The 26,537-nt window shown below is 37.1% G+C and overlaps 1 protein-coding gene across 1 annotated transcript in view; it reads right to left on the bottom strand.

Moving 5' to 3' along the window:
- Positions 1-26,537, bottom strand: part of CNTN1 (contactin 1) — a 359,681-nt gene that overhangs the window by 42,057 nt on the left and 291,087 nt on the right. Inside the window, exons 17-20 of the mRNA XM_056117746.1 lie at positions 21,745-21,894; positions 12,492-12,562; positions 5,940-6,174; positions 1,074-1,177 (exon numbers count right to left, since the gene is read on the bottom strand). Of these exons, the coding sequence (XP_055973721.1) occupies positions 1,074-1,177; positions 5,940-6,174; positions 12,492-12,562; positions 21,745-21,894 (560 nt within the window). The remainder of the gene's footprint in view (positions 1-1,073; positions 1,178-5,939; positions 6,175-12,491; positions 12,563-21,744; positions 21,895-26,537) is intronic.

Genomic DNA, 26,537 nt, shown 5'->3' with positions numbered 1-26,537 from the left:
GAGATCACCTTACACCACAGAGACTGGCACACATCAGAAAGAATAATAGTAATCAGTACTGGTGCGGATGCAGACAGAGGGATCCTCGTTCATTGTTGGTGGGAATGCCGACTGGTCCAGCCCTTTTGGAAAACAATATGAGCATTCCTCAAAAAACTAGAACTGAGCTTCTAGTATTGCATATTACTCTGCAATACCACTCTGGGAATATACCCCCATGGTGCAAAAGCACACAGCAGAAATGACATCTGCACCTGTATGTTCACTGAAACACTGTTCCCAATAGCCAGAATCTAGAAACAACCCAAATGCCTGAGAACAGATGACTAGTTAAAGAAACTAAGGTAACATCTACATAATGTTAGAAAAAAATGAAGTCATGAAATTTGCTTATAAATGGATTGACATGGAGAGTATCATGCTGAGTGAAATAAGTCAGTAAGAGAAAGACAGATATAGAATGACTGCACTCATTTGTGGGATATGAAAAAAATAGCATGAAACTAACACTTATGTACAGTAGAAACAAGGGCCAGGACAGGTGGTCCTCAGTTGGAAGCCTGCCTCAAGGAAGGGCTGGTAGAAAAATCTGGGAGAAAAGAGAAGGGACAAATATGACAATGATTGATGATTGGAAGGGACACTCTGGATGGGAGATGTGTGCTGAAAGTGATAAAGGACCAAACAAGATGTTCTCCCAGTATCGGAATTGCAAACCATAATTCCCAAAAGGGGAGAGAGAGAGAGAGAGAGAGAGAGAGAGACAGAGAGAGAGAGAGAGAGAGGAAAACTGTCTTCTATAGAGGCAGACTCAGGGGGGTGGGAGGGTGTGGTCAAAAGAGAGTGGCAGGAGAGATATGGGGGATATTGGGATATATTGGGATATTGGTGGTAGGAAAAGTACACTGGTGGAGGGATGGGTATTAGAAAATTGGATGACTGAAATCCAATCACAAAAGCTTTGTAACTGTATCTCATGGTGATTCAATTAAAAAAAAGACAAAGGAATTCAATAAGCTATACAAATATAATTCATGAATAAATGTACTTCAATTGATAGGTATTGAACTCACCTGATAGCTTTCCACTATTTTTTCTATAACATGCTCCCAGTGAACAGATATCTCAGAGGATGATAAGACTTTTACTCCCACTTCTGTTGGTGCTTCACTGGGGGCTGTAATTTGATGAGAACATTGTATTCTTATATAAGATACTTAAATTCAAATAGAGCTATTTCTTAAATATATGGCTGGATTGAAATTATGTTAAATTTCAAATATTTTTAAGACACTAATGTAAAATAAATGCAACTATTATCTCTATACTTCCTAATAATTTTATATCATTGTCACCAAAGATAGACACACAAGTCATATACATACATAATATTCAAGTAAGCACTCAAACATAACTTCACAAAATTATATTACTCTTTTTCATCTTTCTCTTAATCTGCTTAATAAAGTATGTTAACCCAAATGTAATTCTTTGTATTAAAGTAGTCAATTCAATATTGTCAAAAATACGACGTTTAGTATTTATTATAGAAAATGCTTCACTTTTATCAATTGATTTCCAATTATCCCTTTCTACTTCTGTGGGTTAGAGGAAAACAATTCTCATTGAAGTCTAAGTTAAACAGAAATAATTCTTTAAAAATGTTGGAAGGGGGGCTTTGTGGGCCGTCCCCCACGCCCCACCGAGGTCGGCTGCCCCCCACGAGTGGCTCTCCGGCACGGCCACGGCCCGGAGGCACAAGGACTTAGCACAGAGAACCAGCCACTTGGAGCAGAAAAGCAAATGGACTATGTGTTAAACAGCTCCACCAAGCCTGCCCGGAGGGGAAAGGGCGTTGACCGGCCCGCCCGCTCCTCTCTGGAAAGAAAGATGGCGGCAGCACGGGAGCCTTGTGGACAGCCGGTTTGAGACGGGCTCGGCGGGAGCGGCGGGGACCTCATGGGAAGGGGGGCTTTGAGGGCCGTCCCCCACGCCCCACCGAGGTCGCCGGCTGCCCCCCACAAGCGGCTCTCCGGCACGGCCACGGCCCCGGAGGCACAAGGACTTAGCACAGAGAACCAGCCGCTTGGAGCAGAAAAGCAAATGGACTATGTGTTAAACAGCGCCACCAAGCCTGCCCAGAGGGGAAAGGGCGTTGACCGGCCCGCCTGCTCCTCTCTGGAAAGAAAGATGGCGGCCGCATGGGCACAGAAACCAATCTCTTAACTATCTAACTTTTAATAGAAATTCTTCCAGGGTCAATAAGTAAAATAGCAGAAATTCAAAACCGCGCGGCCGCAATAGCGGCCGCGCGACATCATTTTATTCTTAAACCAAGTTGTAGAAAGCAAATCATTTCACAACGCTGTTTCAGCATATCTGATTGTGAGGGGTGGGTCGTAAACTCTAAACAATAATTGTGCATCTTCTATCGAAACAATCTATCTAGTCAAAGTAGATAGAGTATTAACTAGAACTCATCTGCCTCACAAGAATTGGGAGGGGTGGGGGGAGGTGGGGGCCTATTGGGGTTCGGGGTTAAAAATAAGTATTGGTAAAGGGAAATGTGTTTGATATTTACATGACTGAGACCTAAACCCGAAAGCTCTGTAACTTTTCCCACAGTGATTCAATAAATAAATAAATTATATAAAAAAAAATGTTGTGGCATCCACTGTACTTGGACTCAGGAAGCTTTAATTTTTTTCTTTAAAAAAGGTTATTGGTATACTCCCAGCAGTGCTCAAGATTTAGTCCAGGTTCTCTGCCTAGGGATCACTCCTCACAGTGCTCAGAAGACAATATGTTAGTTCCATGGAATAGAACCCAAGTCAGCCATTTAAAAGGCTCCAAGAAATATTTTATGAAGTCTAATCCACCAACTTAGAATCAAATTAAATATGTAACATAAAGGCCTCTGTTCAGTAAAAAACTAAATTAATATCCATAAGAGAATTAGGGAAAGCTGGGGGTCAAAGAGATAGTATAGCAGATAGGACACTTGCCTTACTTGCCTTGCACATGGCTTAGGTAAATTCTATCCCTGGTATCCCATATGGGCCCCAAGCCTGCCAAGATTGATTTCTGAGTGCAGAACCAGGACTAATCCCTGAGCACTACCAGGTGTGATCCACAAAACCAAAAAAAAGAAGAAAAAAAAAAGAAAATCACTCAAAGTAAATTTTAAATAAAAGAGATGGTTAAGTAGAAGAAATTAGTTTTAGTATCTTTCATAAGTAAGCCATAATCCACTTTATTTTTAAACTATTATGCACATATAGTACTATTGTCTTTACAAATCAAAGGAAATCTGCTTCTATGATTGTGGCTTGGCAGAAAAAAATAATCAACACTTGTGGAAGTTTCAGCACATGCAGATTTTAGGAGATTCATGAAACATTGTAAAGAAGAATAATCAAATGCAGATTGCCATGACTAAAAGATATAATAAGTATGACTTTTTGGTTAATTACTTACACATCAAATAAAACACATCAAAAACATAAAACATATAAACTACTTACAAATAAACAAACAATCCTACCGTTGTTCATCGATTTGCTCGAGTGGGCCCAGTAACGTCCCCATTTTTGAGACTTGTTGTTACTGTGTTTAGCATATTGAATACGTCATGGGGAGCTTGCCAGGCTTTGCTGTGCAGGCGAGATACTCTCTGTAGCTTGCCGGGCTCTCCGAGAGGGGCGGAGGAATCGAACACGGCTTGGCCAGGCTGACTGCGGGCAAGGCAAATGTCCTACCGCTGTGCTATCACTCCAGCCCATCAAATAAAATAAATGATATTTTATATGAAGTTAAAAATACTTTGAAAGTACTACGAAAATACGCCTACTTTTATTTTCTCTGAGATGCACTCTTTGGAATCATGCTATTAAAATTAAATCAAGCTGAATCATATCATGGAGAATGTAAGATTTATAATTTAGTGCTAACAGTCTTGATTTAATTCTAATTTAATGAGGTTTATATTTTATTTTCTGTTCATTTAGTAAAATAAATTAAAAAATATGAATGTGTATAGATATATTAAATACATGACTTTTCTTATTTGTATTGTAAATAAGAAATATGGAAGAATTTGAATATATATTAGTTTTTATTTATTTATTTTCATGGGTTTGGGGGCCACACCTGGCACTGCTCAGGCTTAATCCTGGTTCTGTGCTCAGGGCCCATTCTTGGCAGGTTCAGGGGACAGGTGTTCCAGGGACCAAATTGGGATCGGATGCTGCAAGACAAGCACCCTACCCACTGTACTATCATAACTCCAGCCCATAATAATAGGTTTTACCCAAAATATGAAAGCTAATAACTCTTGAGTATATGACATATGCATATATACGGGGCTGGAGCGATAGCACAGCGGTAGGGCATTTGCCTTACAAGCAGCCAAAATGGCCAACCTGAGTTCGATTCCTCCACCCCTCTCGAGAGCCCAGCAAGCTACCGAGAGTATCTCGCCCGCACGGCAGAGCTTGGCAAGCTCCCCGTGACGTATTCGATATGCCAAACACAGTAACAACAAGTCTCACGATGGAGACATTACTGGGCCCACTCAAGCAAATCGATGAACAACGGGAGGACCATGGACCATGATAGATATATAGATATAGATATATAGATATATATTAGGAGAAGTCTGGCAAACTCCCCGTAGTATACCCAATATGCCAAATACCAGTAACAATGATGGGTCTCATTCTCATAACCCTGAAAAAGCCTTGAATATGGCACTTTTAAAAAAATCTCAGGGCTAGGACGAAGAAGACGTTACTGGCACCTGCTCGAGGCAATCGACAAACAACAGGGTGGTCGTGATCATGATTAGGAGAAGTTAAAAATTTATTTTTGGAGAAGCAATTAGTTTTATTCAATCAAACATGCTTAGAAAGATGGGATGTTAGAGAAAGAGGGGAAATATAAATTCAAAAGAGAACATAAGCTTGAAGAGAAAACCAAAAGTCTATTTGTAGGAAAATAATATAAATGAGTAAACTAGCAATATTTGTCCTCTAAGACTTCAGAGGAGAATTTCACGTAGTTTTAAGTTTTTAAACCTCCCCCTTTGTACTTTGCACATATCTGCACAGGAAAACTAGGCTTAAGACAAATGTTACAGGTCAATAGACAAGTAAGTATCTATTTACTTCCCAGCCCATTATTTACCTAATGCAGAGATCTCTTTAATTTGAAAATAAATAATTGAAAGCATAGCAGCTTAAATAGGAAAGTAGAGTAATCAAAATAATTATAGTTAGTCAGAAGTAAACATAATCTATCAAAGATATATAAAGTTCTCTGTGAACACATTTGGCTCAGTTAAAGTTTTTTTTTTTTAAAGAAAAGAAAGTATCTGTTGTTGCTTTTTTTTTACCAAAGTGGTTTCCAAAACAAACTTTTCTTTACAAGAAAAAAAAATCAAGTATTTTTCTTATTCATCTTTCCATTTCATTTCTTTAAATAAAATAAATTACTAGATTCTTTTAAATAAAATATAAGTACTAAGTACACAAATTTTGGAAACAAAGGGGGTACTTGTAAAATAAACCAGCACAGGTTAAAGAATTTACAAGCAATGATTTTATGAATGAATAAATGTAATGAGCTTCCAAATAAGTATAAAGAATTTCTAACTACAAAATTATAATCCAAAAGTAGGAACAGAGGTCTAAGTCAAGTGTTAAAAAAATAAAAAAGGGAAAAAAATGTCAATGGAGAGATTGACACTGTATTTAAGCTCAAAATAGTACTCATTTAGAAAATGCATAGTACTATTATTAATATTATTAAGATACAAAATTCTAAAGACAGAAAACAAAATATGTACCAGTGAATTAAATTTTTCCTCACTGGCTCTGTGTGTGTGTGTGTGTGTGTGTGTGCGTGCGTGTGTGTGTGTGTGTGTGTGTGTGTTTACCTACCATCTTGGGCTGAATTAATTACTGCAGTGAGGCTGTAAGGTCCATCTCCTTTGTTGTTGAAGGCCTTAACTTTGACTTGAAATGCAGTAGATGGTCGCATGGTCTCATCTTTATGGACATATCTGCCAGTGTCTGGATTAGTAACTGTGACTTTTTTCCATTCGTCCCCATCAAATGGTTTAAATGCCACTATATAACCAAAATTGTTGCCATAGTGGTATTCTCTTGACAAAGGCTAAACAGAAATTATAATATAAAAGCAGCGTTAGTGATATAATGGGGAAAATTATACACAATTTTATACACAAAATTATAACAATTATGATATGCATGTGATGTAGGCAGCTACATGGCAATGGAATTCCTTGGAAGCCCAAAGGCTGTCAGGACCCACATTACAGAGGGACTCTGACCTGCTAAGATCTTTACCTGGCGCTAGCCCAGATGAGAGAAAGCTGCTCCCACCCTCGAAGAGAAGTTTCAGCAGTAACAAGGATAAAGAAAAGGAGTTTCAACAAAGACCATCTACCCCTAGACAACCACCCTAGCAACAGACTCTTATCTAGCTAGAAAGCCCCACATGTGGCAACTTGGGAAAAACCCTATAAAAGTCACCTTGAACAAAGAAGCATGTGCATATGCTGTCCATGTGCTGTTTGTGTCCATGTGACCAAGTACAAGTGTTATCCACATGAGATGTTCTGGAGCATTGGAGAAACCCACACTCTCCTGAACACTTTCTCCCCTTTTTTCTTTCTCAGAAAGCCTCCAAATAAAATCTGTTGTTCCTTCACTGTTGTCTCCTGAAATTCTTTTCTATAAGAACATGAACCTGGAAGGCCCAGAAAAGGCCTACGACTGACTTTGCTTTCTTTCAAAGAACAATTCTTTGCTTCAGCCTCAGTGCATGGCTCCTGAAGAAATTGGGTGGCGGGGTTAACAACTGTGTCAAGTAGAACAAGTAGACGTCTAGTGTGGCCGGACGGCCACCTAGTGGGACAGCTAGGTGGCAACTGATCTGACAGGACTCAGGTCCATGCTGCACAGCAGCTCATGGTTGATTTCATCAGTCCTAGTCTCGCTAGCCGGTTCCGAAGTGGCAGAGATGGATTAGGAGAGACTGGCTGTTTCTCTCTCCTCTGTCTCACTTAAGTCCCCTGAGGGTCCACCAACTTCACATGAAGTATGTTCCCAGTAGCACTGCACTGTAGCACTGTCCTCCTGTTGCTGACAGATTTGCTCAAGCGGGCCCAGTAATGTCTCCATCGTGAGACTTGTGACTGTGTTTGGCATATCGAATACATCACAGGTAGCTTGCCAGGCTCTGCTGTGTGGGCGAGATACTCTCGGTAGCTTGCCGGACTCTCCAAGAGGGGCGGAGGAATTGAACCTGGCTCAGCTGGGCTGGCTGCATGCAAGGCAAACACCCTACGTGTTCATAGTATTAAAAATAAAAATATTTAGTACACAGGTTAGTGCTTCTTGATTGTGCAAGACAAAACATGAACAAACACTTGATGACTTTATTTACAAAGGTCATTATTCATGGAATATACCAGGAACTTTCCAATTTTTGTGTGTTTTGGGGTCACACCTGACTATGCACTAAGAAATTACTCCTGGCAATGCTCTGAGGACCATACTTGTATGCTTGGAATCGAAACCGGGTTGGCACATGCAAAGCAAGTGTATAATACCTCTCCAGCTCCAGAATTTACCATTTATTTATTTTTTTGTTTCTTAAATTTAAAAATGCTCTACTATAGAACTAAAGGTCTATTCCTTCACTCTCTTGGGATAACAATCTCTTAATTAATGTTTTCACTGTGCACACAAAACTCATTTCAATTTCATTTCACAATAAACTACGTCCTAAAATTGTATTTTCTTTTTATTCTATCATGACCAAACACTACATACTTTACCTGTTTGTATACTTTACTGTCTGTCTTAATTACTACATTATAAATTTCAAGATGACCTCTTTTGGAAATAAGTTTTGTCTTACCTTATTATTCCTAGAACCTATAATAATGCTTCAAGCATCATTTAAGAAATGAGAAAATGAATTTCTTTTAGTTGAAAAACTAGTCAAAACCTTATATAAAACTCTAGAATATCTGTATAGAATTGTTGCAGGCAGAAATAATAGGGACCCTGGTAAACCATGTTGAGAAAAACTTTGTCTGAAAACTAAATTAGCCAAAAGACTTCAGAGACAAAAAAAAAAATAAAAACATCTTAGGAGCCTGGAAAACCACTGAAATGCAAAATTCCTGGACAGAGCATGGAAAAGAGGCAGCTGTCTATTGTGGGAAGAAGAGGGCCTCGCCCTGGGAAGAGGAACCCCAAGAATGAACACTCAAAGGCTGCTATAGGAATTCAAGAGCAGACCACCATAAGCTGGGTGCTTTTTCCCAGGGGGGAGAAAAAACACAGTACCTCCTACTTGCATAAGCAACTTGGGAAGAAGGTTATGGAAAACATCCATTACTTCACTTTACCCAGAAAGCCACTGTGGGCTTTTTCTACTCTGGAGAAACCAGCATTCCCCCTGGAAGACTTCTCTCTCTTTTCCTTCCCTTCACTTCCTGAATACACTTCTCTTAAAATTTCTTCCTGAAGTTCCTTCCTTAGGAGGAAGGCAAATGGCTGAAAAAGCCTCTAATATTTTAGAAGACTAATTTTTCTTTCCTTGAAAGCGCAATTCCTCACTCCGGATCCATTACTAGGGATCATTTCCCAGGCAGGGCAGAAGTGGAAGTCAGGTGTGGATTGGATGTGGTTGGTGAGACATAAGGTCTGTACCACGCAGGTGCACATTGCAGGCTTCCATCTGCCTTAGATTTTCTGTGCATTTCCCCGGGTGACTGAGTTGGATAGACAGAATCCATAGGCTCCCGGTTCGAGACTGCTGCCTCTCTTTTCCCCATTTCCCATAACCCACCAGGGTACCTCACTCCTTCGCTGACGGAGTCATGCCTCCCACTGGTAACAAAACCAAACAAAAAGAAAATATTTAGAAGAAAAGGAAAACTAAAAGGAGAAAAAGATAACATTACACTAATCGTGGAGCCTGGCTTCTGATCTCTGGCTTTAGTACTAAGGCAATTTTTCTATTTTGCATTTTCCCCCCTCAGGAGTAAGGTAAAAGGTAAAGGCCCTCCCGTTGATCGTCGATTTGCTCGAGCGGGTCCAGTAACGTCTCCATTGGAGACTTTGTTGTTACTGTGTCTGGCATATCAAATACTCTCGGTAGTGGTATTCATATTATTATACATCAATTTCGCCTTTGCAGATTTTATTATCATTATTATTATTATTATTAAGAAAATTTAACTTAAAACTAGTTATGTAAACACTAATCTTTTAGCCAGTAAATATACAATCTGTGTATTTATGTTTTAACCAGAAAATCACAGCACTGCACTGTAGCACTGTCCTCCCATTGTTTATCCATTTGCTCAAGTGGGCACCAGCAACGTCTCACAACAACTTGTGAGACTTGTTATTACTGTTTTTGACATAACGAATACATCATGGGGAGCTTGCCAGGCATTACTGTGTGGGCAGGATACTCCTGGTAGCTTGATGGGCCCTCCGGGAGGAGCAGAGGAATCGAACCTTGGTTAGCTGGGTACAAGGCAAACGCCCTAACAGCTATGCTATTGCTCCAACCCAGAAAATCATAATGTCTCAAAAATATATGAAAAAAGTATAGCACAATTATTTTAATATATTTATGTAAAGCATGAATGAAAAGAAATATAAGAATTGCCAGGGCTGGAGCGATAGCACAGCTGGTAGGGCATTTGCTTTGCATGTGGCCGGCCTGGTTTTGATTCCCAGAATCCCATATGGTCCCCTGAACACCGCCAGGAGTAATTCCTGAGTGCATGAGCCAGGAGTAACCCTTGTGCAATGTCGGGTGTAACCCCCCCCCCCCAAAAAAAGAATCTCCACCCAGTTGCACAGTAGTTACACGGTTATCAAATTATCATGTAACAATATGTGCTGTGGGCTTTCAAGAACTAATTGCTCTTGGGTTCTGTTACAGGTTTTAAAACTCTGGAATAAGAAGAATAATTACAGAATTTTATAAATTCCTCATTTGACCTTGAGTCAGATAGTCCCAGAGTTTAATATCAGGCCAACATGAAACTCTAATTTCATTTTTGTATGTTGCATGATCACTCAAACTTAGCTTACTTCACTGTCACTGTCCTCCCATTGTTCATAGATTTGCCCAAGCGGGCCCAGTAACGTCTCCATTTTTGAGACTTGTTGTTACTGTGTTTTGGCATATTGAATATGTTACAGGTAGCTTTCCGGGCTTTGCCGTGCAGGCGAGATACTCTCGGTAGCTTGCTGGGCTCTCTGAGAGGGACGGAGGAATAACTTACTTAAAATACGCTTTATCAAGTACAAAATACGTATACACAGGGGCTAGAACACAGTGAGTAAAGTACTTGCCCTGCATGCAGCCAACCCAGTTTTGATCTTGGATACCCCATATGATCTCTGAGCACCTCCAGGAGTGATTTTTGAGTGCAGAGCCAGGAGTAACTCCTGACATTACGAAGTATTGCCTCAAAATTAAAATAAACAAACTTGAGACAAAATAATAATTTTCTAAATATCTATAAACTAATTTTATTGGTAAAAATATTTTTTCTTGAAGTCTTCAAAGTGTTCTGGAACATAATCCATGTTCTTTTATTAACAGCAATGATCCTATTGAAAGAGGTAGCCTCTGCTTCCCTCTACCAACTGCTGTGAGCATTTCCATTTTAGCTGCATCTTAAACGTTCCAGATAAATTTCTGGGCTCTTTCTGAGAATGGAAAGCAAACAATTTCCCAAGATCATAAATTCTATCCCAAACCTCAGGCTCACAGAAAACTAAGAGACAATGGGAAATACCTAGACAAATGGCCAAGTAGATAATATAAAAGGCTCTTACTTAGCCAGACCACTTGTAAAATCCTCTCATTCTCTGTAACATTCTTGTCATTTAATAATAACACAAAGACCTAGTTTTTCTTAAAAAAAAAACACAAACCTAACCATACTTAACTAATTCTTATACTAAATTCTTCCCCAAAATGAAGGCTTCATTCTCCTCTTTTCATAAAGTTATTTCCAACTCTGAGTCTGAATATCTTTATCATTCAATATTTTTATGATGACTAAAACAAAATTTTTTTAAATATGATGAATAATATGAAACAACACCCTACCGAATGGGAGAAAACATTTTCACACCATAACATTCAAGGCACTAAAAATACTCCCAAAGTACAACAAAGAACACTATAAAAATATGGAAGAGTAGATGAAGAAAAGGTACAAAAACCAACCTGAGGTGACAGATATACAGTGGAAAAATAGTCTTCACTGACAGTTGGTGGGATCTTTGCTTAGTTCAAACTCTAAACAGAACAGTATAGAGATATTCTAATAAACTTAAAACTCCATCCAGTATAACCAAGTAATTCATCTCCTTGGTTGAAAGCTTCAGAACACAGAATCATTAATGTGAAAAGATACGGGTACACTCATCTTCTCTGACAATGCCCCAATCTAAGGAACACTAGAATGGTCAATGAGAGCTTAATGAAAAAATAAATTGCAGCTACCAATAACACTGTAAATCACAATTCTTTAGAAAAAAAATAGGAACTTTAAAAAAATACAATGGAGTACTCTCAACAATAAAGAAAAGATGAAATATTTCCTTTTGCCACAACTTGATGGAAATAGAAGTTGTCAGTGAAAGACAAATTTCAAACAATCTCACTTATGTGCAGTATACATCTATACATCTATATCTATATCTATATCTATATATGAAAGGGCAATGTGCAATGAAAACAAACCTTTGTACTTTAAAAACAGAAGAAGGTATTCAAATAATGGGGAGGCCGATGGAGGATGGCGCAAACTAGAGAGAGACAAAGGACAGTGGTGGAGGGGTTTTGTTGCATTGATGGTGGTGACAGTGTAGTAATTTTGTATGACAAAAGCACACATATTGATACTGTAAATTAATGTAACTCATGCTACCTCAAAATAAAAAAGTATTCAAGAACTAATTTTATAAAAATGTATCCCATGATAGAAGTGATCAAATTAGTTATTTTTCTCAAGCGAGAACTTTTTTTGTTGGGGGTTTTCAGTTCTATCTAGTAGTGAGTGTTCAGGGCACATTCCTGACTCCGAGGTGTGCACTCCTGTAGTGTGCAGGGGACCATATGGGGTATTGTGGTCACACCCAACTGGCTGTACTCTAGCTGCTGTATATATCTTCAGGCTCGAGATTTCTTAGCATCCAGAATCTAATTTTGTAGAGGAACTACACACTTAGTAGTATTAAGTCAGGTAAAATATGAAAGGAATTGACTAAAGAAGAATTTAGTAATTTATTCTGACAATTTAGTAGTTGTCTCAATTTTAATTCAGTTCAGAAAAGAAAATGGGTTTAAGTATAGGTATAGGTAAAACAACTCGCATGTATGCAATTTATTTATAAGTGCAATTCATTAATACTTACGGCCCATGTTATGGTCAGTTCTCTGTTGCTCCCACCCCCACCTCCTACATCTGATGGTGCCACATTAGGTGCTGAAAAAGACATAAATAAAAGAGTCAATAGTAAGGTTCTGATGTTTTAATTTATATTAGAGTTCTCATTAAATTACAGAAACATAAATTATTTTGCCATCCCATGTCTCAATACCCCCATCTTTATAGATACAAACCGCTCCTTTAGTAAGGTCAGTTGTGTAGGCTGGCTCTCAGGATCTGTTGCCATTGGTCATTTGTTACTTCCACACTATACTTCTTAATATTCCGCTAATGAGAGAAATTATTATGTATTTGTCCCTCTCTTTGTGACTGATTTCACTTGGTAAAATGCATTCTAGTTCCATTCATATAGTAGCAGATTTCCTGATTTCATCTCTTTTTGTAGAGTTGAACAGAATTTCATTGTTATTTTTATTTATTTCATGAAGCAATAAAGTTTATTGAAAAACTTATTACAATTTAATCAATTTTCATTGAATGAATAAAAATTTACTGAAGGAACAATACTATATAACTCAATTCCCAGTCCCAAAATAAGCAAGAAAAATGAAAGTGTTATCTATAAAAATGTTTTTACATTTAGCTTAAGTAACAGGTTTAATTTCTTCCACTTAGCTTTAAACGTTTACTAGTTTACTTGCTAATGGTTGCTTTTTCCCTATAGGTGGAACTGATACATAACCTACTTCTCTGACATAAATTTTAGAAAGAAACATAGATATTTTTTGCTTATATTCAGTTCTACAGGAATAGAAAGAATTGGCTGAATAGTGACTCCTTTGGGGGAAGCAGTTCACACTAATCCAAGGAAGTGTGAATTAGTCACACTAATTCAAGGAAGCTCACCCTAATCTAAGGAGGCTGTTTCACTTAAGTTTTCAGAGCATTTAACAGAAAATAAGCTTAATCATTTAAAATAAGTTAAACATTTAGAATAAACACTGAATTAAATTATAAATAAAATATTTATAACTATTTTTAAGTTTAAAATAATGAATTTTTACTTGATTTTTTGTCTAATAGTAATTCCATAATAATGTTTTAGGTCAGTATACTTATAAAACCACTTTTAATAAAAATCAAATCAATGCTATGACTATTCTTTTCTAAGAAGATAAACTTATGATACCCATTTACCTTTCTGTTTGAATCCTTAATTTGCATAAAAGTGCTCTTTGCTTTTTGTTATTTTATTTAACAACGTATAGCTTGATTTGTACAAGTCCTAAATTATGAAAATCAAGTAGGTATGCATTGATTCAAAATATGATGAATACTAAGATATTGCAATTATTGTTTTAACTTGCAAAGCCATAGTTATAGAGTTATTATGAATAAAATTTTTCATTTCATTTTTATCAAAATTTTAGTTATTGAAAAATGTTCTGTACTTTTGGATATGGGTGCCTGTATTCCTTCACATGGGAAATTCTTGTTTGTTTGTTTTTAAAATATTGGTGAATCATCGAATTTGCCTTCCTGTTACTTCAGGCATTCTTATAATTTTTATATTATTCCTCTTGGATTCACCTCATAGTTACCTTGGTGTGCCATTCACCTATTTTCTAACTTTTTTGATCTTCTGCTGTTTACTGGAGGTGTCTTGCATCATATTTAGAAGCTCTTTAATCTTTTTATCAGCTGCTACTATTCTGCTGCTCAGATCTTCTAAGGAGGTGTTTTGCTGTTGTTGTTTTAAAATATCACCTACCATCTTTTTCATTTCTCTCATTTTTTTCCTTTCAGCTCTCATAATTTTTGTTATTTGCTGAATACCTGTGGGGGTTTCTCTAATGACACCATGGTTAGGAAGTTTAATGAGCTCAAAGAAAAGTAATTTTCTTAAGAATTTATAGAACTGTTTGGTGTTGGTTGAACCTTCTGTATTATTGTTTTTCACTCACTGAGTTAGATTGTCTTCTGTGTGTCTTTCCCATTGTGTTTTGTGTTCACTACACTCCCGCTATGCTGATGGTGAATCTTCTTGAATAAGTGCCATATCCCTAGAATTTTCAGGAAATGTGATGCTAGGCCTATTTATAAGACCGAGGACAGACGTGTAGGTTGCTAGGAAGTAATGAGAAGGGAGAAGGCCTGCTCATGATTTGTGCTCAAGATCACTTCTGGCAGCTCAAGGACTATATGGAGTGCCTGAGATGGAACCCGTGTTGATCTCATGCAAGACAAGAGTCTAACGGTATCTCTCCAGCCCCAACTTTTTTGATTTTTTGCTACTAGACATTCATTTGGTTTCTTTGTTTCATAAATTAAAGAGATTTATCTCCAAAGCAAGTAAGTTTGAGTAGTGAAAATCCCTAAATCATATTTGACATGCTTCTTATTCAATCATCATGACCTATTTCTCATGATTCAATGTATTTGTCTTCAAATACAAACTGTGTACTGTGTACTTCAAGTGCAAACAGTGTACTTGTCTTCAAATTTAAACTGATAGTCCTGGAAGGTAAAGAGATTTGGGCTTACTACAGTTTTTTTAAATAATAACTTAAATTTAAGTTATTATTAAATTAAATTTAGACACTAATTTACTAATGTGTCAATAATAGAGGTTGAGAAATATTCCAACACCAATCTTACCTCTAGCGTCAATTTCTCTCCACAATTGTCCCAGGATCTCTCAAGTTCCAAAATGCCTCCTTAACAGGCACATTTTAAAGTTTAATTATTAGTTTTAACTTTTTTATTGAATCACCATGTGCTACAGTTACAATTCATGTTTGAGTTTCAGTTTAATTATTGTAGTTTTGGTACCGTGCTTACAGGATTGATAGGCCTGTTGGTCATGTGTGTGTGTGTGTGTGTGTGTGTGTGTGTGTATACTACATATCACGATCACGATCATCCTGTTGTTTGTCGATTTCCTCGAGCAGGCACCAGTAACGGCTCCTTCCTAGCCCTGAGATTTTAAAATAGCCATTACAATGCTCTTTCAGTATTAGGAGGATGAGTCCCATTATTGTTACTGGTATTTGGCATATTGAGTACGACACGGGAAGTTTGCCAGACTATGCTGTGCGGGCAGGATACTTTTGGTAGCCTGCCAGGTACTCCAAAGGAAAAATAAAATAATAAGATTTCGCGCGGCCGCACGCTTCTGGGAACTGGGTTTTATAGTCTCTGCGTCTTGGCCGTTGATGGGACCAACCTGGCACTGGCGGCAGCTGGTGGGTGTAACGCCTACCTACTGGAAGATGGGGGGTCTGGTATGGTATATATACTACACATCTGCCCACTTTTGTCCAAGGTCCCTGATTCTTGCTCTTGTCTTCCTACTTCCCTCTTTCATTTCTCTATCTTTTAATTTCCATAATCTAGGGCCAAGGATTTGCCTACATTTGGTACATTGATTTCCCTTGTCATATTATTCTATATCCAAAGATAAGTGAGGTCATCCAATATTTAACATCCTAAGCCCAAGTAACAAAAACATTGATTTGAAAGGACATATTCACATCTTCTCTGGCTATAGCACTTAGTACAATAGTAGAACAGAATTGACCCATGAGTTCAGCGAAGGGTGAGTGGTACCAAAGATGTGGCACCAAGATGGCGGTGGCACAGCAGCAAGTGCTGGAGGGACGACAATTCTCAGTGCTCTGAACAGCTGATGGGGCCACAAATTTTCTGTGTGAGTGAACATGGGTGCCCCTAGGAAATTCTGGCTTAGGGAGAGCAGCATTAAATTAGAACAGCTGGTTGCCCACCACGTAAGGATGGGGACGGCACAAAAGCCAAATGATGGAAGTCGTGCATCTCATGGTGCTATGGGTGGTTGCAGAGTTTTAAGGTGTCTGAACCAACTTGGCACCATTGCAGTATGTGGTGGTGCTGAGGAGTTGAGAAGGCACCCTGGGTCCCCACCATGGGTGGGGCAATTGGCCACCAGCAGGGCCACTCCACCACCATTTCCTCCCCACACCAGCTGGCACTGCACGTAGCAATTCTGAAGGAAAACCTCCCTGACCGTCAACTGTCTGAAGACCAAAGATGAGGATATGGGTGTGCCCCCCAGTCAGATTCTGTTAGACTGGTGGCTGCAGCCTGCCCAGAGTGCCCAAGCTACATACTGTAGCAGCCCTGGACCCAGATCTGGTCTTTGCCAGGTTTATTTCTGCTGTAACTATGGGGTCCCAGGGGTGTGTGGCGTTGATGTCAGGTCAACCTGGACCCATGGGATGAGTGCATCAGCAGCCTGATGGGTGCCCTCAGGTTTACTGACACCCCAAAATTGCCATTGTGCCTCTGGCCAGACTCCAACAACTCAGAACCAACCTACCTAGGAAATTAAATGGCCAAAAGTTAGGTATGTGGGAGCCACACCCACAAACCATCTCAGGCTCAGCCATACAAGCTCATTTTTCAGCCATGCTTCAAGTCCCATAAAAAAATAATGAAGGATCTAGAAGCTGCAATTAATCTTGGACCTGCACAAGACTCTACAAACATTATACATCTGAGGGAGTGGGTCAACCTAGGGCCCATCCAAGCAGAGCTCCCAACAACCACTTGTTCCCACAACCCCAAATTGCTGCCATGCCCCTGACCACACTCCACTGTCCCAGGACAGACCTTACAGAGATATTAATCTGCTTAAAATTCAGGTATGTAGGTTTTGTAACTGAAATCTCCAGGCTCTCGAGGTCAAGATGGGCTACCTCCCTCCCACTTCCCAATACTCTAGAAAGGATTGGCAGTTACCCTGATGAACCAACTCCAGCACCACCATGGAAGCTCTTCCACAAACCTTACTTCAGAGATCCATAAAAAATCTTGAAAGAGATCGGAAGCTTCAGTTAATCTTGGACCCACACAGGGCTTTACAATAGGGGTCCATACAAAGGGGGCAGGTCAGCCTGGTGTCCACCCAAGAAGAGCCCTTGGCAGCCACTTGATCCCACAATCCAAAATTGCTGCCATGCCCTCCGTCGTACTCCACTGTCTCAGGATGGACTTCACCAAGACATTAACCTGCCAAAAATGAGGGTATGTATGTTTTGTGACTGAAATCTCCAGGCTCTCTCAGGGTCATGGTGGTCTACCTACCCCTACCTCTCTGCACTTCCAGAAGCCCTGGCAGTCATGTACAAAACCCAAAGCATCAAATAGCAAACCATAATGCACAAAAGGAGAGGTTTGGAGAGAGAGAGCAAGAAAGGTGCTTGCCACAGAGAGAGATTGGAGGGTGAGGGTGGGAGGATGGAAAGAGGAAGTGGAAGGAAAGTGGAGACATTGGTGGTGGAAAATCTACACTGGTGGAGGGATGGGTGTTGGAACACTGCATGACCGAAGCCCAATCATGAATAACTATTTCATGGCGATTCAATAAAATAAATAAATAAATAAAATAGGTAGTTTATATGCAAATTTCTGCAGCTGCAAGTGATGATGAGATGCAATTTGTTGCATAGGAAATCATGTTAAGTGAGGAAGCAAGCATATTTTTAAAAATTGGTGGTCATTCATTCATATTGAATATGCCAAAAACAGTAACAACAAATCTCACAATTTGTTGTGAGATGTTACTGGTGCCTGCTAGAGCAAATTAATGAACAACGGGAGGACAGTGACAGTGACAGTGACATTCATTCAGTATTTATTACAAAGGTGATTTGGATGCAATAATTGTCCTTAGCTTTTAATAGAGTTTTTTATTATTCCTTCATATATATATATATGAAAACCTCGCAGATAAAAAATTCTAAGTGAAAAGTACATTTTGTTCAATTTCTTCATGATATCATTCCTTTTCTTTCTTGCTTGTTGAGTTTTCTTTGAGAAATTTGATGTGAAGTTTATTATTTCCTTTGTAATCGAAGCTTTATCTCTTCTCATTGTAAGTATTCTCTCTCTCCTTTTTTTCTTGCTATATTATTTATAATCTGTCTTGATGTTGTTCTGTTATAGTTTATTTTATTTGGTACACTTTGGATCTCCTAGATCATTGCACAGGTCTCTCTCCAGACTAAGAAAAATCTCAGCTATTATTTTTTACCAGCCAATTTTGCATATTCTCTTTTTCTTCTGAGATGCCAATGATTCACAGGTGTTTTTCTTAATTTTGACCATTAAATACTTTAATTATTTTTAAAACTTCTTATTGGTATTACTGCTTCTTCATTGCTGACATTTTGTCTTGTCCTTAAAAACAAGGATTAAATTCCATCTTCTTCTAATACACTACTGATTGCTGTTACTGTATTCTTTAGTTACCTTTACTATGTTTAATTAATTGTTTAATTTCCACTAATATTTTCTTTGAGTTTATTCATTTATTTTTCCAGTGATCTACCCAGTTCATTGAACACTGAAGAACCATTGCTTCTAGATCTATCTTTGAGCAACATTATTGTGTTCTAAGGTACTCAAAGAAGGACCTGGACTTCTGTCCCAGGGTCATACATCTGAGGGAGTGGGTCATCCTCCCAAGCCTGAAGTCTTAATTCTTTGATTTTTTTCATTATTCTTAATGTATCATTGGTGGTAATAGAGCTCCAAATTACAGGCAATATGAGCAGTGAATTCTCTGTTTATAGTACCAGTGTAGTGCTTTATGACATTATTAATTTCTGGTAGTCATTAATGCCTTATGAAGATCTCTTAGTATGATAGATCTAGAACTCAAGCTCTAAAGAGATGGGGATCTGGGACCTTCAAGAGTGTAGCAAGAAATTGCAGACACATTTTGGTGGGAGGGAGCATGAAAAATGTGAAGCATAGCAAGTACCCTGTGGCAAGAAGTGATCATGGTTCAGTATCTATGGAAAACAGCATGCTGACTTCTTAAAACATAAAAATAGAGCTTTCATATAGTCCTATGATCCCACTTATCAATACCTTTTCCAAGGCAAAAAAAAAAAGTTAAACTGAAAAGATACATGCATTCCTATGTTTGTTACAAAGCCAAATACAATTTCCATGATATGGAAACAACCCAAATTCTATTGACAGATGATCAGATAAAGAAGTAGTGGTACACAAATACAATGGAATACTATACAGTCATAGAAATTTTTCAATTTTCTGCAACTCAATTGGAGCTAAAGGGGAAGGACAATTGCCAGATGATCCCATACATCTGTGGAATATAGAGAACTGAACAAGGTTTTATACACTGTCAAATAAGTCAAACCCTTGACTTTCAACTGCAAAACTGAGATTCTTTTAATGGAGAGAAGGGTATCATGGAGGTAATGAAAGAATGTCATGGGCATTTTGTTGGTGGTGACAGTATAGAAACTTTGTTTATCAAGTCTGAAAAGTAACATTTGTTACTTAAACAGTAAAAAAAAATAAATAAGACCTACAGTAAAATTAAAAAGAAAAAGCAAGGCAAAGACAATGATCTATGAATTCTACCAGTAGAACCGAATCTGTCAATTGTGAAGATGGGGGAATTGTGGGTAAGAAGAATCTAGGGATGTTGGTGGAAGGATATTGTTATTCGGAGATACAGTAACACTATATGTCTAAATCATTAAAATTAATACATTTTAAGTTATAAAACCTCAAAATTAAATTATAAAGAAAGTACAGCAACTTACAATTATATTAAAATAAATACGACACTAGGAATAAAGTTATAAACCAAGAAGGAATAAAGAATAAACTAAGAAGCTAAAAGACTTGTATACTTAAAACTATAGGTCACTGTGAAAAAAATTAATGAAAATGTTTTATGTTTATACATTAGAACTATTAATATTGTTAAAATATCCATAAAACTCAAAACATTTTATATATTCCATGAAATCCATATCAAAATTCCAATGATATTTTTCATAGAAATAGAATTAACAGTCCTAACATGGAATTATAAAAAGTTCCAAATAGTCAGAGAATTCTTGAAATAAAAACAAAAATGAAAACAGTTATCTGATTTAAACTATATTGCGAAACTGTAGTAACTATGTAATTTAAGCAGTATGGAATTGAAATAAAAACATGCATAGATCATTGTAACAGAATGCAGAACTCAGAAATATACATGCTATATAAATGGTCAAATAATCCTTCTTCAATTTATTTATAAAACAAAACCAAAACCCACTAACTTGAAAAGATGCAAATACCCTGATTGTGTGTTGTATTTTTCAATAGCTAAGATATGTATACAATTTAATACCTATCAATAGAAGAATGAAATGTTTTTACACATGCACATGAACCTTATTAATCCATGAAAATACATCTTGCAATTTCTGATAAAAGGAAATTAGCAGCTAAGTTAAATTAGTTACACAGAGAAAACAAACATTGTATGATGTTTCCATTATGTGGAATCTAAGGACAAATAAAACAAAAAGTTTATAGAGACAGAAACAAATTGGTTGTTGCCAGAAGAGGGGATGGGTATAGAATGAAATGGGAGAAGTAAAAAGGTTCAAACTTTGTCTTAAAATAAATAAGTCCAGGGTACGTAATGTTCATCAGGGTGAGTATAGTTATTAGTACGACTGCAAATCTAAGTTTGAGGTCTTAAGAGTTCTTAACACACACACACACACACACACACACACACACACACACATACCAGAAAGGAACTATATAAATTGAGGAATGTTATCTACACTTTATTGTGGCAATTATTTCTGGAAATATTAGTGAGTCACTCTCAATCAATAATTGTCAACTACTAACAAAATAGAAGACATTTGCTAATTGTCACAACAGACTGCTGACTGCAGCCTTATGTCCACTGACACTTGTCAACAAATCTATTATAGTCAGAAAAAATTAGCTTAATTCTTAAAATTCTTTAAAATCCTTTTAAACTCTTAGAAAAAAATTTCAATAACCTTGTGTGTTTTATCCTTTAACACTTCATTATTTCCCAACACTGGTAGAATACATCTTGGAACAGCAGACGCAGATTATAATTTCTATTATCAAATAAGCACATTTTTAATTTCTCAATAATGCCAACTTCATTTAAATGGTCTATAAAGAAATATACTGTAGTTTCTGCTTACCTACATCCCTATATTAATTATGTAAGATACTCTAAAGTCTTTTTCCTTTTTGAATTTTTTATCTCAACATAGAATATATACACATCTGTGTGTGTATGAAATGCATTTACACAAAGTTTTAAAGGTAAGATAAATCAGGACTCTATGAGCATTATTCCCAAATGAATGCATCTTAAAATGGCAATGTATTCAGAATTTTTTTTGTTTGAATAAGTTAATTTTACATACCGGCACCATCTGTTTTTATTCTGTTTGATGGTATACTAGGTTCTCCTATACCCAAAGTATTGGTTGCTACCACCCGAAATTCATACTCCATCCATGGGATTAAATCCACTGCTTTTGCTCTCTCCATGTTTCCTTCAATAATTGGGGGATCTAAAGAAAACAAATATTTAAAAAAGACAATTGAGAGATAATTTTTATAATTCATTGTTACTATTACTATTTTCAGAAAATAACACTGATTATATTGAACTAAAATAAAAATTAAATAAGAGTAATAAAATGTTAAGGTCATAGTATGAGATAATCACTGTATCACTGTTCTCCCATTGTTCATCGATTTGCTCGAGCGGGCACCAGTAACGTCTCCATTGTGAGACTTGTTGTTACTGCTTTTGGCATATTGAATATACCACCGGGTGCTTGCCAGACTCTGCCGTGATGACGGGATACTCTCAGTAGCTTGCAGGGTTCTCTTAGAAGGGCGAAGTAAAGTAGGAGATAATAGATCATTGTAAATAATGAATTATAGAATGATGTACATAGATACCATCTATTTAGTAATTTAGGGTAGAACTAAGATTATTTTATTTCTATCAAGCTCCTATCTCATGTATATGCAGCTGAAACTTGGAAATATATTGAAGTGCCTATAGCAAAAAAGCAGAATTCTTAAGAAATGACTAGATTTCCTGAATCAATGGTAAAATTTGGGCAGTTCAAATTTTTGAAGAAAAAAGGGAGATGGTAAGATAGTGTAAGAAAGGACTGATTTTAATCTCTAACACTTCAGGCACACCCTATACCCACTGGCCCACCACATCAACATCAGATATAACCTTACAGACCCTGGTGTTCTCCAGCTTTGCTATGTCCAAGAAGCAACAGAAAGGTGGGTTCCTGCATTGGACCACCTTGTCCGAGTATCACTGGGGTGGGTCCCAGTTATCCTGAGCAGTACTTGAGTCCATTGGACTTGAGTCCAATATAAACTTCATCGATTTATATAAATGTAATGTAAGTATGATTAATGAATTGTTATTAGAATCACTATATACTTATATAGAGTACATATGGGTGCTAAGCATACTATTTTAGTTGTTTTTATAGATTTAAACTCAAACCATTTGGAGTACTTATAATAATTCATTAAGTATCCATGAAGATTCATACTACTAATGAGAAGATTCTAGCACTGTAGCACTGTCCTCCTGTTGTTCATCGATTTGCTCGAGCCGGCTCAGTAATGTCTCCATTGTGAGACTTGCTGCTACTGTGTTTGGCATATAGAATACGTCACGGGTAGCTTGCCAGGATTTGCCTTGTGGGTGAAATACTCTTGGTAGCTTGCTGGGCTCTCCGAGAGGGGCGGAGGAATTGAACCTGGGTCGGCCAGGCTTGCCGCGTGCAAGGCAAATGCCTTACCACTGTGCTATTGCAGATTCTAAATTATGGATATAATAAAATTCTGAAGCTTTTTAAAAATTGAGACATGATGAAGCATAGAGCCAAGCAAGAGTGTATATTATCCTAGACTTTCAAAATATTTCTGAATGTGCTTCCATTAATCTAATAAAAATATGCTGCACGTACATGTAAACTAAACAAAAGAACCTCTAATTTCAGAAACTGGGAGAGGCAAGGGATGTATTATTTCCTAGAATCCTTAGAGAAAGTCCATTCGTGAGAACACTTATATTTAGGATATTTTTTCTCTGGTACTTTGTAAGAATTGATTTTGTTGTTTTAATTACTAAATTCGTGACACTGTTTTATACAGACATGAGAAAATTACTTCAGAAACTTAAGTGTAGAACTGTTAGAATTCTTTTTTGTAGCTGTTGTTCGTTCTTGTTTGTTTTGGGACCACATGCAGCAAGGCCTCAGTGGTTAATTCTGACAGTCCTCATAAGGAATGTTGGGAATTGAACCTTGGTCAGTCATAATGCAAGGCAAATAAGTGTCCTACCCACTATACAGTATCTCTACAGCTCCTTAGAATTCTTTGAGTGTGTAATTTTGTAAGTTTTGAAACTCAAATTATTTTTTCAGTATGGTTACAGATTCAAGGAAGAAAATGCATCTATTATTAAAAGATACTATCTCTCTGGTTACATGTTAATGAAGGGTTTTTTATTTATACCATGTGTAGGACAAGATTTAAAAGTTTGTTTTCTCCCAGCAACAAAATTGTATGAGAAAACACATCATAGTATCATTACAACTGGATCCTGAAGAGCGGCTGTATAAATACCAGGCACACTAACAATGTCTTCCCTATTTTGATCCTCATTACTAATCTATTGTGTGTATATGATGTCTGCATTTATTATTGTTATTTGTGTTTGAACCCTTCTGAGAACCTGACATACATGCATGGTTATGAAATTTCAAGTATTTAGTAAATATTTATAAACATAAGAAAAATACAAAAGTTTCATTTATTTTAAATTGACATTTCAAAGATGTATAAGCATAAGCTATGTCTAGCAATCCCTTTAGTGTCTCCATAATTCCTCTTTTACCATCTTCAAATAAAAAAGAAAGTGTGCTCCTTTACCATACTTTATCACAAAATGTCCAGTGTTCTATGGTTTTTACCTTTCCTTTTCTATTTTCTTTTCTCTTAAACCCTCACTTGTTATCCTAGTTAAGGATCATTAGTGACAATCCTTTCTCATTTATTTTCTACAGAGTTACTATGATTGGACAATAATACGCACATTTCTTAGTTATTTTACTTTAGGCACTAAATATTTCTGCAAGCATATGTGTACCTAAACATATCTTCTACAGCTTTAACAGCAGATAGGATGCCCAGATCCTGGGAATCAAACTCAAGTTAATCATACGCAAGTAAAGCACCCTATCTGCTATCTGTTGTTCTGAACCATGTTTTATTCTGTTTTAAATGCTAAATGCTGCTTCTTGGTAAGGTTATATCAGTTAGTTGGCATTTGAGTTGTTTCCATATTTTATTATAAATAACATTTCCATGAATGTTGGATGACATTGGGTTGTCTTTGCTCCTCCTGTAGGGATATTATGTTTACTGAGTTACTCCCACAACTGTGCCCCCTGAAGCACACCCAATTCCATCAAGCATTAATAATTCTATATTTCTTTTCTCTTTCCTTTATGTCATTTGCATGGCTTATTTAGCAATGCCGTTTTCATATAGACACAGAAGACAGTTCATGCTATGCTTTGTAACATGGGGGTTAATTGACTCCAAAATAATATTTACTCCTGGGAAACCATATTTGCTTGACTTAAGCCTCCGTTGCCCTTATTTCCTAGCACTCCAAAAGCAGGGTCCCGACAAACGGACTGGATGGACCCAGGGCAAGCTGTAAGCTACCCTGGCATTGAAAGGAGACAAGCTAAGTGTTATAAGTTAAGAGCATGGTCATGGAACAAATCAAGCTCTTATTTTTGGGTCATGGTTATGACCCAAAAATAACTATCTCAATATGGATCTTGCTGGGGTTAGAAAAGACTAACCTGGCCTGAGGACTGTGGTGTGTTTTCATTTCCTTTGAGTAGATCCCCAGGAAGAAAATTATTGAGTAAAGTGGAAAATGGGGGGGGGGAGAAATTTTCAGATTAATTTTTAAAACTCCTGGAAATAAAGAAAAGTGAAAATGCAAAATACCATCCCTATGGAAATATAGTCTGTAGGATGAGGGAATAAATAAAAAATTCATGTAAAAACCAGTAACGCTAGAAGTGAAAATGAAAGCAAGAGCTGTTTTTTCAAAAGATAAAATTTATAAGCCCATAGTAAACTCATGAAGAAATAAAAACACTAATAAATTGGATCAGAAATAAAAGAGAATTAATATTCCAAAGATGCAGTATATTGTATGAGAAAACTATGAACGATTATATGCCATAAAATTAGAACATCAAAAAGAATTACTAACACATAAATCAAAACAGTAATCAAATATCTCCCCCAGAAAACCTGTTCAGGTTTATATGAGTTCACTAATGACATTTTCTAAATTTAATTGGTCTAAAATATTTATAAATGGTTTACACTCAAACCATTTTTAAAAGGTTTACACTCAAGCTTTATAAAGCACAAAGATCAACAACAAATACAGAGACCCTATCAAAATAATGAGGAGAGGAAAATCAGGTACTTCTCTGAGGAAGACAGATGGCCAAATAGGTATATAAAAATGCTCATCATCACTTATTATTAGAGAAATTTAAATCAAAGTAACAATGATATAGTATCTCACACCAAAGAGGATGACACATATAAAAAGTATTGAGAACAATTTATGTTGGCAGGAATGTGGTGAAAAAGAAACTCATTCAGTTTTGATGGGACAGCTGTCTGGTTCAACTCATATGAAAAACAGGATGAAGATTTTTTAGTAAACTAAGAATTTAGCTGCCATATGACCTAGCAACTAACTCCTGGCAATATGCCTTTAGGATGTAAGAAACATTCATTCAAAAGGATATGCTAGTGCTTTATAGTACAGTTTGAAGTTGGGGAAGTTTCTGCCTCCCATCTTCTTTATCTCATGGATTGCTTTAGCTATTCAGGGGTTTTATTGTTCCATATGAATTTCAAGAGTATGTTATCTATTCCTTTGCAAAAGATCATGGGTATCCTGTATAATGCTTTGGGGAGTATAGGCATTTTGACAATGTTAATTATTCTGATTCAGAGCAGGGGATGTGTTTCCATTTCCTCACATCCTCTTTTATTTCTTTCAGTAGTGTTTTATAGTTTTCTTTGTATAAGCCCTTCGCCTCTTTAGTTAAGCTGATTCCGT

The sequence above is a fragment of the Sorex fumeus genome, unplaced genomic scaffold (assembly GCF_029834395.1).
Source record: "Sorex fumeus unplaced genomic scaffold, SorFum_2.1 ptg000036l, whole genome shotgun sequence".
NCBI classification, from domain to species: Eukaryota; Metazoa; Chordata; class Mammalia; order Eulipotyphla; family Soricidae; genus Sorex; species Sorex fumeus.
The sequence above is the reverse complement of the archived record's forward strand: the minus strand, read 5'-3'. Positions and strand labels throughout refer to the sequence as shown.